Raw genomic sequence first — 12,180 nt, 5'->3', positions numbered from 1 at the left:
ATCCATTAGGATGTTGTAAGACTACTAGTGGTGATTGAAATCATGAATAGACCAGCTTTGGCACTTCTAAAAACTCAGCTATTAAAAGAAAAAAAATGGAAAATTGGAAATATTACCTGCATCATATACATCTCAGCACATCCACCACAGATAAAGGAAACTTTGAGTCCAGGCTACCTTCTGATAAAATATTCATTACATGTCATCCAACAAGTTCTTAATTTACAATGCTCAGAGTACTATAGAAGCAAACTGTATTTTGTAGAGCCCAACATTCATCCTAATAACACTGTGTTAATACTTAATGAACCTGTCCAGGTAATTTCAAACCCAGATAAGAACAGAGATAAGAATCCATCAGAAGAATAATCTTAAAAGCTCAAGTAAATTGTTTCGATTTTGACCAGCAAATGATTTTCTTCGAGAAAAGAAAAATTGAATGTCATCACAACATAGTTTCTTCTTTAAATTTTCTAAGTCATGGATCTTGAGGAGTATATGGAAGTATCCAACAAAGCTTTCAACAGTACCTGATTTGTTTCTGATATAAGTTACACGACTGTAACCAATGTTACAAACCAGTGATACAACAAAGCTTTACAGCAAGTGTAACCAAAGAGGATGACTCTTCCAATTGGATAAAATCCCTTTATACAGCAAAACCTGCCGGAAATCTAGCAGCAAAATGAATATTGGAAGTAAGATTCACGTAATAAGTTATAGAGCCACAAACAATGGGTAGAGTAGCCCAAATTTTCTTGGAAGAAGAATGACAGCCCAGAGTGAAACATAACTGCAATAGTGCAGGCCAGTCTAATCCTTTTGCACCAAATGCTCCGCATCACCAAGTTCAACCTCAATTGGCTGCCATTCCCTTCTAGTATCAATTAACATTTCAATCTGCTCCAGAGACTTGCCTTTGGTTTCGGGAACATACATGTTTATAAATATCACAGACATAGCTGAAATTGCTGAAAAAATGAAGAAGGTTCCTGCCACAGTAATGGCACGGCACATGGATAGGAAGGACATAGCAATCAGGCCACTGCTCACTCTATTTCCTACAGTTCCTAATGCAACTGCCTGGGCACGCAGCCTCTGAGGGAAGATTTCTGAACTCAATACCCAACAAATGGGGCCGATTCCAACTGAAAAAAAAGCTACATTTCCACATACAGACAATATTGCTACCAAAATTCCCACTCTTGGGTAAACCAGATTATTTCCAAGCAATGAAAGAGCCAGACCCAAACAAAACTGGCAAACAGTCATGCCAATTGTGCTAACATATAACAAAGGCTTTCTACCAACTCTGTCAATTAGAAGGATTGCAACTAAGATAAATGTAGTTTTAGCGATGCCAACAGCAACAGTTGCAGCAAGAAGTTTGCTGTCAGACTTGATCCCTGCATCTCTGAATATGGTTGGACTGTAATATACAGTTGCATCAATGCCACTGATTTGCTGAAAACACTGTATGCCAATCCCAATAATCAGCATCCTACGCAATGTGGGGGAAGGCCTCAGGAACTCCTGCCACACAGCTTTTTCCACATACTTATCTCCCTCCACCACACCAGCAGCTTCCGCTATTTCGCGCAATCTATTCTCGACTTCTTTCTCGTTCTCATTAATCCTCATTAGCACCGATCTTGCTTCTTCTAGCCTGTTCTGCATAACCAACCACCTAGGAGATTCGGGGATCACAAACAAGGCAAATCCAATGAAAACAGATGGAAGAATCCCAATACCAAGCATTATCCTCCAGCTTATGTGTTCAGAAAGACCAGAGAAAACATAGTTTGAGATGTATCCAAGAAGAATTCCAAGATTTATAAAAATCTCAGGGAAAGAGGTGAATGATCCTCGAGAAACAGTCGGAGATATCTCTGCAATATAAACAGGTGCAATCATGACCCCAAATCCTATTCCAACTCCAGCCAGAAGCCTGCCTAAAATCAGCACTTGAAAAGATGGTGCAAAAGCCATTATAGCAGCACCAGTTTGGAAAATAATTGCAGCTAAACCAATGGTCCATTTCCGGCCAATTTTATCTGAGGTTCTTCCAGCTGCTAAACTACCCACAAGTGAAAGAATGCTCAAACACCCAACTAAGACTTCTTGCTGAACTTCGGTTATACGCAAATCCTTCTGAATGAAAATAATGCATCCGCTCATAACACCAACATCTGCAGTATATAGGCCACAATTACAGGAGGTAAGTTTTCGATCCCTTATACATGTCTAGAAAAATAAGATATTGAAGGAGTAAACTTGTCCAGAATCTACTGCATTAGCCTCTAAGTAATAATGTATTTTCATCATTTGTTTAGTATGATTTGTAGTATCCAGTTGGTGTCACCAAGAATCTATGTTGACCTGTTATATCATTCAAAGACATCTTGATCGGCCTAACAGAACCATTTGCAAAATTTCATCCCCAAGCTCAGCATTTAAAGATACTAATCAATTTAAAAGATCCAATTTTTGAATTCCCTAATAAATCTGCTAGTCATATTGATATATTTCCTTCCTATACTATCATCTAAAGAATAGAATGTCACGGCCACCTTCCCTTACTTGGATTATAGCGCATCTCTCTCTTATTGTGGGAAGTCAAATCGTTCCCAGTTTGCATTTCCCTTCAGGTACAGTCGATTTGGACATTCTTATTGGGTATTGCATTCAACCTGTGACCTAGGATGACTTTGCGGTCTTATGACCTAAGTTGCAGTGTCGGCGCCCCCGCCCCCTGCCCCTTCTAAAATGACGGGTTCAGAGACCTTCATGACCATCCTCACTTCGACATTCAAGAAACTACTCGAGAACAGAATCCAAATCGGATCTTTAAGAGCAAGGGGTGGCAATAAAGGAGGAGCTTTTCTCTCACCGTAACCGAGGAGGACGGAATTTAGAGAAGCAAAGATCGCACAAGCGAAGATATATCTGTTGCTTTCGATTCCCCGCCTGGGTCCGTCGTCGCTGAGGTCGGCGTCGATCCGCCCGTACCTCCCCTTGCCTCCGAGGCCGGGAAGCATCGAGACTCCCTTCCCATCCCCAGTCCCGTCGCCAATCGCCTTGTCATCGCCCAAAGCCATCACTCTTCTCTCTCTTTCTCTGGCTCTCAGCTCTCCGGTTTCGAAGTGCGGGGAAGAGGAAGAACAGGAGATCGCAAATAGGGAAAAGCTCTACGGGGAGGAAGGAAATTTCTCACGCGATTTGGACTTCTCCCCCGTGAGAGAGCGACCAAGACCAGCGCAGCCGGCAATCGAGGAAATTGACTTCCGGTTCCCGCTGCTATTTAGATATTTTCATTTTCCAAGTCATAAAACACCGACTCAATTACCTACCATTCTGGTCACTGGTCAGTTTCCGTGGGGCCCACATTTGAGTCGGGAGCAGTTCCGACAGCGTTCGTTATCAGCATCGTGGTCGTCATGAGTTGGCCTCGTTCTTTTCGTATCCAGTGACGTGGACGTCTGCCATCGGTTCTGCAGCCTTCCTTTGACATGGTACTCTTCTTCTGCGAACAGGTCGTGCCCTAATGAGCCAGGCGAAGCTGTTGCTGGCCTTCTCTGCTAATGTCCAAGTTCCTGTTGCTGGTGAAGCCAATCAAAAGGTACTCGAGAGATCCACACTGATATCATCTGTTTGTTCTAGTTCAGATGAAGACAGTGTCGTTGACTGCACACCGATTCGGAAGAGAGAGCCGAGTTTGACTAGATCAGCAGAGCATCAGCTTGTTGCTGTATTTATTGCAGACTAAACTTGTACAACAACGCTCTGTTTACAGCGCCATGAATGCAGCTGTGTGCACGCTAACCAGTAGATGAGATGCCAAATTCCGTAATACAGAAGAGCCATGACACAGAGGAATCACATTAAGCCAACCCAACCAGCTTCTCACTGATCTCCCACAGCTTCTGGGCTTTCACAGCATCACTAGCTTCCTCAGATAGCTGGTTCTCAAAGCTCGCTGAGTTATTGTTCCAGCTCCAGTACACTCCAGACTTCAACAAGCTCGGATCGCCCACGACCTGCAGGAATCGAAGAACAATTGTAAGAGTTTGCGTTTCATTGATCGATCGCTGCCTTGGGATCTGTACCTGTGCGAGCCTTTGCCCTGATTCGTCCTCGGAGACGAAGCCCTTCGTGATGAACTTCTGGAAAGGAGGGAAGAGGAGCCGGAACAGGGGGATGTGTTCTCTGAAGAGGCCGGTGGTGGCGATGCAGCCCGGGTAGAGCGACGCGAATGTGATGCCGGTGTCCTCGTGGAACCTCCTGTGCAATTCCTGCATCGTGAGCATGTTGCAGATCTTGCTGTCCTTGTACGCCTTCGCCCCGTCGAACGCGCCTCCGTCGATCATGGCGGAGCTGTTGCGGCCGTCGAGTCCGCCCGCGAGCCCCCGCAGGTCTCCCAGTCCGGCCTTTGGCGGCACATTCCCGGCCAATGTGTTGGTGTTCCCTGAACAGGTTTCGCAGATGCTGCGGTCAGGTCCTCTAAATTGCAGCTGCTGGTCGAGGGTGGCGTGCACAAGTACCTGTGATCGAGCCGAGGATGATGAGGCGACGAGAAGGGTAATCGGATTTCTTCAGGTCCTCGAGGAGCATGTTGGCCAGCAGGAAATGCCCAAGGTGGTTGACGCCGACGCTCATCTCGTACCCGTCGGCCGTGTACGTCGGCGTGCGGGCGGTGGGCCGGTAGATCGCCGCATTGCACACGAGCACGTCGAGGGGCCTCCCGGACTGCCGGAAGGCATGGACGAACTGCCGCACGCTGTCGAGCGATGCGAGGTCCAGGTGCATGATGGAGTAGTTCTCCTTGGCCATGCCGGCCGACTGCGCGGCCTTCTCGGCCTTGAGGAAGTCCCTGCAGGCCATGACAACGTGCCATTTCTCGGTCTCGGCGAGAGCCTTGGCAGCGGCGAGGCCGAGTCCCGAGGAGGCGCCGGTGATTACCACCACGCCCTTCCGTAGCACCTTCTTCCCGTGCACGGCGGATTGGTTGAGCCCTGGAGCTGCAACCGCTGTGGTCTGGGCTTTCACTACTCCAACTGAATGATTCGACTCCCTCTGCAAGTTCTCACAATTAGGATCTGCTGATCGATCGATATCCTTCTCAGATTTGCTCAGGTTAATATGGGATCGACTACCTTAGTACGAAGAACTGGAGCGTTGAACTGAGACTTGTGATGCTCCAAGATGGAAGACCCGAGGAATGCAGATTCCTTGATTGTGCAGGCCACCTTCCCCTGCACCAAACTCACCGAGCTGAGCCTCAAATTGCACGCAGGGATGAAGGCAGTAAATGAGAAGGATGCTGACCTCTTTCCGGGCAGAGAGAGCTGATGGAAGGAAGGACGCCTGCAGAGCCATCGAAGAGTAAGCTAAAACCAGTTGATGTGGTTCTGATTAGAACGAGGAGATGGAGGAGGAATTTATACTGCCCAACGACGAAAGGAAAAAAGAGCAGTAAGGGATAAGGTAGTACGCGAAAGATCGCTCGGTCGTCCAATGAAACCTCGAGCGTTAGATTTCTTCGGCGGATAGATTTTTGGGTGGATATTTCTGTATCTTTTCTATCAAATCAATAGAGTTGGGCTGTTGGGTTCAGGCAGCTTCCACCGAGTGCTGAGAGTTGTGCCTCGAGTTATTGGAGGAGATTGCTGGGGTCCACAGCTTGGAGGGTGTTCTGGAAACGAAGATGCTGTTGGAGGGTTGACAGCTGATGAGGCGTGGCCAGATGGATGATGATGGGCGTCATGTGCGTTGGTTCGGTGGGGTGGGCCAAAAAGTGGGTACGTGGGATGCACGTGACAGGAGGGCTCTCCGGATGGCACGTGTACGTCTTGGTCGAGTCTAACTCCGGGCTAATTAGCACAACAAAACATATTTCCCAGTAATTGACGTGCAGATATCGAGGAATAATTACATATTATCCTCATAATTAACTATGGTCAGTATTCTATTTCTATACATATTATCCTTTAGCCCATCGAACAACTGGATGTACTCCGTGCAAAGGATTCATTAAACCTGGCGATGAACTATCCTTGTTCAAAATAACAATAGAATCTATCATCCTTCTAAAGAAAACACGAGAAGAAAACCATGAAAAATACACTCAAAACTGACATTTAATCATCGCACATTTTCCATAAGAAACTGAGATCAAAACTTGTTGATAGCAGCCAGGTTTAACGCTCCATGGTCATTAATAGTCAGTTCACAAGTCTCCACCCAGGTTCCAAGTTCAATATAACTTCATCGGGAGCAGGTAAGAGAGCTTAAGGGCCAGAAACTCTTCTTTTTCTGCTTCACCATGCAAACTCTTCTAGCTTCCTATCTCTTTAGCCCTCTTTCTTTTTCTAATCTTCTTCTTTGTAGCACCAGAATCCACACCATCCTGCAATGGAATATACTGTATCAGATACCTAGAGGTGGACATGCAATAAAGTGCAGATCGGCCACATCAACTGCCAAGAAAGAAACAGCAAAGAAAAGGAAACAAGGAAATTGCAGTCAAGATGGCATTTCTCAGATAAATTGATTTCTTCTATTTTTCATGCCTATCCATATTGTTGCTCATATGAACATCCAAGATTATAAGAGCATAAAAAATCATTGACCAAAACCAAAGAGAGAATCATGGCCCTTTTGGTACATGTCTACACAAAATCCATGAATTGTACATGGCAATATGCACATCTCCTTGCTCTTCATAACCAAATTAAAAACCTCATATGTTAATGGCAAGGTAAAAGAAACAAGAAGATAATATCATCGAGCCACTTATATAAGGAAGAAAACATAAAGCACATAAATGTAGTCAAGAAAAATAAATACAACTAGAAAATTATGATGCTCACAACCCCTTTATCTTGTATTACTTCAGCCCTACCCACATGAAACTTTCATGTGGGTCTGCTTGATGGATAAGATTGACTACCTGTGGTTTTCATGGAAGCATATAATGCATGCAATAATAATACTACATAGCTCAGCAGTAGCTACATTTCTATGTAATTCAACAAGTCTTAGCCAAATTCAACTCCCAAAATAATTCAAGGAGCCAGCTAATAAAACCATCAGAATCATCATAAGTTAAAAGGCTTAAAGAATGGAACCACCATACATGATCTAATAGACAACCTTCAGAATGCAACTAGGACTTGAAGGTTAGATACCAGAAGCTGCCCATATATTCTTATCTGTAAATAGACTGATTAGATAAAAAAGGATAATAATCACTCGGTCTTTTCCTATTAAACAAGATTACAATATGTACAAAAAATGTAAATCACAAGCTAGAAATGAGTATACAATGCAACGACATATAAGCTTTAGCTTTGTATTTGTTCTTATCTTTGTGGTATATAATCATAAAAGGAAAAACAGAAAAGAAAAAGAATATCTTCAAAGTGATCTTGAATAGGCAACCCCTCCGACGATAACAATGCAATTGTCTATAATACTATAAGTTACTCTCTTGCATTCAACCCGCCATCCAAAAAGCAGAAGAAAAAAAGACAGACAAAGAAACTTACTCAGGTGAAGAGCTGCATACAGAAGACAAAAGTGAAAAGCACTCATGAATAGCATCACCTATATTACCAAATTCACCTGATTCTGGGGCGCTGAAGTATCATCTTTCTTTTTCTTCTTACATGAGAGTGGATTTGGTCCCTGTACGAGATCAATCAGCAGAGGTGATTGATTAGAAGTGAAATTTGCCAGAATTGAATACATTGGTATTTCAAGAAAATACCTTACATAGTTGACTAATGTAATTTTTTCATAGCCATATTGTTTTGCACTGAACACGAGCATCCTTAGAATCCAAGAATTTGATAAGCAAGGATCTCGTGCTATTGCTAACATTTTAAGCATGAGTTAGATTCCAAACATGATTGACAGGATATTTAAAAACTATACACTACCTTATAATAAGATTCTTGTTCCAACATTATCTATAAGAAACTTTATGTAGAGTCTAAAAGTTTGGTACACAATTGTAATTTGATGTATCATTAGTTAAGCACCTAATGTTCTCTTCTCAACTTATAGGAATAATATATGTATAGCATTTAATACTTGCAGCAAAAAGGTATCCCAGGTTGGAAAATATAGACATAAGATTAGGGCCAAAGGGGCTCCTTGTAAAAGTAGATGCTTCAGGAGCAAGGCTATGCTAATTTTCCCTTTATCAAACATGAAGAGAATAGTTAAGGATCAAGGCAATACTAGAGACGATTTTACATGTTATGCAGACATTTGCAGTAGAAGAGTTGTGAGTTATGGTTAAACAACTTAAAATAGCAATATTGGGTTGGACAACTTAATGTAAGCATTGAAATTTGATTATATTGTATGAGGTCTTCAATAAAAAACAAGTGCCCAATTATAAACATGACCAAATAAACTGCTGCATAGGATATATAAACACGATAAACAACTTCATGTGCAATAAATGGACATTAAATCAGGAGATGGTTTGGAAAAAGCATTCTATTGATGCATAGAACAATAAAAATAAACATGATGAACGGGTTCATTCACTATGTGCTAAGTATTCGAGAAAGAGAGAACCCGCATCACTGGTTACTGATGTCAGAACACTGAACTGAAGATCAGAAAATTGTACCTTTGCCCTCTTTCTCTTAAATTTACTTTTCTCTGCAACACCTAGCATTCTTTTTGTAGTGCTAATATTTCTTGTAAGCTGTGTGCCCTCTGTTACTCGGTTAGTAGAATCATTTGTTATTACGCCCTTCAAATCACTCTTATACAGCTTCAGATATTCTGATTCACCCATATGCAAGTGCTTTTCCTCGGTGGACTTGGCATATTGTCGCTGCTGTGCAGAGGGTTGTTCGATGAACAAGGAATTTCTAAGACCATATATCACAGGAACACCAGGAACCTGTATTCCAGCAAAAGATTGAGTTATTGCAATAAATAAATCTAAAAAATAATTAGACATCCTAATCGAGCAACCAGCAAGAAAAATCTGAAAAGAAACAATAATTCGAACGAAAACATTAAACAATAAAAAAAAAGAAATTAAATATGAATGCATACAGAAACTATAAACCATAAAATTGAATTGTATTATCTTAGATATGTACACAATTGTTTTTGAGTCTGTAGTTGCATCTTTTTACATATTGAAGTCCATTCAAACAGAACACCACAATATAATTCAGGTTTGCTTGAGCTATCAATTTAAGTAAATTTCTTTTCTCTACACAAATTCCAAAGAGCTTATATCAATGAATGTTCAGCTAAGCAGCGTTGTCATGTCAGGCCATCAATCCGTAAATAATATCCACCTTATTGCAATAATGGAGTATTCTACACCAATGTAGAAAAAGGAAATTGATGACAATTTCCAACAGGTAATTCAGCAGCCTGAAAAGCAATGGTCAATCATGAATATAAGAGACCAAAGAATAAACAAAACCCACCTCCCGAAACTTTTTACGCATATCTGCATCTTGAGTGGCGACAAAGAAATGCTCAGAGTTCGTCTCTCCGATTACCGACTCAACACACGCCGTAGCACCGACCCTCTTCTCATGGTCGCACCTAAAACGCCCCCAAAGTAGCAATCTTTATGTCAGTAATGAGATTCCGAAAGCAAAAGGATCGTATCTTTAGCAAGATAGCAAGTCGATGAGATCGAAGGACAGAAACCTCGCCGTGAAGAGCTGCTGGGCGGCCTCAAGGGCCTCGGAATGGGACTCCCCAAGGCTTCTGAGCTCTCCAATTATGCATCTGCGTAGAAACAAAAGAAGCGCAAAGAGTTACCACTCTGTCGACAAAGAGGACGAAAAGAAGAAATACGGGAAGAGGGAGGGACCTGGTGGTGAAGAGGAGGGCGCGAGCGCCGAGTAGGTGGGAGATGACGTCGTCGGCCGGGGTAAGGCGGTGGTGGAGGAGGTGGTGGATGAAGGTGCCATCGCAGAGGACCTTGTAGGGCTCCCGGAACCCGAAGCACGCCGAGTAGAACCGCACCACCTTGCGGTGGCGCTTCTGCTTCTTCACCCTCATCGCCGCCGCTCTCGATCCGAACCCTCACCCTTAATCCCCACCGGGGATTCACCCAAACAGAAACGGCTTTTGGCCTCCGAGGCGTCAGCAGAAGCGTAAAAAGCCGCTCAAAATCCGAGGCCGCATCAGACCGTATGAAAACCTAGAAGAAGATAGTCCTATGCTGGAGGAGCTAACGGGTCCGGGTATAATACAGTTGGATCTTGGATCCGAACCCGTTTCAACGGGCTCCCTCGATTTACCAGAACGCCATTTGGCCTGCCGAATCACCCATAAAAGAATATGGCTGATGTGGTATATAATATATATATATATAGCAATATCCCTTCCTAATTTAATTGCTTGAAACATCCAAATTAAAATTAGGTTGATAGAAAACAGATGAAAGGTGACTGTCATCTGTTCATCGTACTTGAGAGCAAGCATAGGAATACTGCAAGTTGACAATCCACCTATTCAGTGAGCTTGAACAGTTCACAACCCATCCCCTCACTTAATATAACCCTAATTTATATTAGGAAAGGGAAGAAAACAATGAAGAGAGACTGTTCTCAATCATCCAGTAGATTCTTACTATGATTACTTGAAGAGAATTAGGGAAGATTTAGATATTGAGTACAGTAATGTGATCCTTGTATCCTAGTTATTCTCTTATGATTATTGCTAGGGTTTTAAGCAAGATATTGATATTTGTATATTCATTATTCTTATAGTGGATTATCTCTAGTTTGCCCTGTGGTTTTTACCCTTCACATTGAAAGGATTTTTCACGTATATCTTGGTGTTTTATTTGATTGTGGTTCCATTTAATTCCGCTGTGTGTTATAGCCCGCTAGTATTTATTCATATACAAAAATTATTTCTCTTTATATCCTATCAACTGGTATCAGAGCAGGGTTGTAGTGATTTAATTTTATATTTGAACATGAAGGCCAGTAATGTTTCTCGCATGATTAGTTTAAATATAAAAAATTGGATGATATGGAAACCAAGAATGGAAGATCTCTTATATTGCAAAGATTTGTATGGACCTTTGTAGGGGATAGTGTAAAACCCACAACTATAACAGATGATGAATGGAAGATGTTAGATTGAAAAATAGTTGGGTTTATTCAATAGTGGCTTGATGATAGTGTATTTAACTATGTTTCTACTGAAAGTTCTGCATATTCACTTTGGAAAAAATTGGAAGGTCTCTATGAAAGAAAAACAGTTGGTAACAAAGCTTTTTTAATCAGAAAACTTGTGAACCTAAAATATAGAGATGATATTTCTATTACTGAGCATTTAAATAAAATGTAAAGTATTACTAACCAGTTATCCTCTATGAAAATGTCTTTTGATGATGAGTTGCAGGTATTCTTACTTTTCAGTTCATTGCTAGAAAGTTTAGAAACACTGATGGTTTCCCTTAGTAATTCTGCGCCAGATGGTATTGTCACCATGAGTCAAGTAATAAGCAGTTTGTTGAATGAGGAGTTGAGAATAAAGAATTCAGTAATATCTAAAAATGATTCAGAGGCACTTAAGCAGTTCACGTATGTGTAGGAGCAAGTCAAGATCAAGCAAAGATATTGTTTGCTATAACTGTGATGAGAAAGAACATTACAAGAACCAATATAAGCAACCTAACAAGAGCAAGAAAAAGAAAAAAAAAGTGGAGCCTATAGAGTCAAAAGATAATATCACAGCTACAGTACATGATGGTGATTATTTGATTTTGTCTCTTTCTAATGATATTTTTTCTTGTGTGTGTTAGGATCTTGAGTGGATGATTGACCTAGGTTCTTCTTATTATACTACACCACGAATGGAGTTTTTTACTACATACAGGTATGAAAATTTTGATGTTATCAAGATGGGTAATTATGACATAGCAGATATCATTGACATGGGAGATATTCATTTAAAAACCAACCTTGGCTGCAAGTTTATGCTTAAGGATGCGAGGCATGTTGTTGACTTGAGGTTGAATTTAATTTTAGTTGGAAGACTAAATGATGAACACTATGATAACATATTTCACATAGGGCAATGGAAGCTCAGTAAGGATTCTCTTATTGTGGCTAGTGAAAAGAAATGCTATATTTTGTACAAGTTGCGGGCCAAAACTTGTAGTGAGCAATT

At 41.7% G+C, this 12,180-nt stretch overlaps 3 protein-coding genes across 8 annotated transcripts; all 3 read right to left on the bottom strand.

Moving 5' to 3' along the window:
• Positions 1 to 673: 673 nt before the first annotated feature.
• LOC135642097 (probable polyol transporter 4) lies at positions 674 to 3,250 on the bottom strand. The gene is made up of 2 exons (XM_065157942.1): positions 2,891 to 3,250; positions 674 to 2,189 (listed from the first exon to the last, which is right to left on the bottom strand). Exons 1-2 carry the CDS (start codon positions 3,096 to 3,098, stop codon positions 814 to 816), a joined length of 1,584 nt encoding a protein of 527 aa, XP_065014014.1. The 5' UTR covers positions 3,099 to 3,250; the 3' UTR covers positions 674 to 813.
• Positions 3,251 to 3,714: 464 nt separating this feature from the next.
• Positions 3,715 to 5,467, bottom strand: LOC103990664 (protochlorophyllide reductase). Its single transcript, XM_009409877.3, has 5 exons — positions 5,326 to 5,467; positions 5,154 to 5,252; positions 4,542 to 5,073; positions 4,107 to 4,465; positions 3,715 to 4,037 (listed from the first exon to the last, which is right to left on the bottom strand). The coding sequence occupies exons 1-5, from the start codon at positions 5,374 to 5,376 to the stop codon at positions 3,882 to 3,884; spliced, it is 1,197 nt and encodes a 398-aa protein (XP_009408152.1). The 5' UTR covers positions 5,377 to 5,467; the 3' UTR covers positions 3,715 to 3,881.
• A 543-nt stretch (positions 5,468 to 6,010) lies between these two features.
• Positions 6,011 to 10,180, bottom strand: LOC103990666 (uncharacterized). Of its 6 annotated transcripts, none has more exons than XM_065158381.1 (7): positions 9,863 to 10,174; positions 9,697 to 9,777; positions 9,468 to 9,588; positions 8,645 to 8,923; positions 7,624 to 7,686; positions 7,136 to 7,211; positions 6,011 to 6,406 (listed from the first exon to the last, which is right to left on the bottom strand). In XM_065158381.1, the coding sequence occupies exons 1-6, from the start codon at positions 10,051 to 10,053 to the stop codon at positions 7,155 to 7,157; spliced, it is 792 nt and encodes a 263-aa protein (XP_065014453.1). In that variant the 5' UTR covers positions 10,054 to 10,174; the 3' UTR covers positions 6,011 to 6,406; positions 7,136 to 7,154. The 6 variants fall into 6 exon arrangements, 3 of the variants coding, with proteins under 3 accessions (XP_065014453.1, XP_065014454.1, XP_009408153.1); XM_065158382.1 differs by having other exon boundaries at positions 7,153 to 7,211; XR_010497936.1 differs by lacking the exon at positions 7,136 to 7,211 and adding an exon at positions 7,769 to 7,874 and having other exon boundaries at positions 6,305 to 6,406.
• Positions 10,181 to 12,180: the final 2,000 nt, after the last annotated feature.

The sequence above is a fragment of the Musa acuminata genome, chromosome BXJ3-7 (assembly GCF_036884655.1).
Source record: "Musa acuminata AAA Group cultivar baxijiao chromosome BXJ3-7, Cavendish_Baxijiao_AAA, whole genome shotgun sequence".
NCBI lineage: Eukaryota > Viridiplantae > Streptophyta > Magnoliopsida > Zingiberales > Musaceae > Musa > Musa acuminata.
This window is presented reverse-complemented; position numbering and strand designations above follow the sequence as displayed.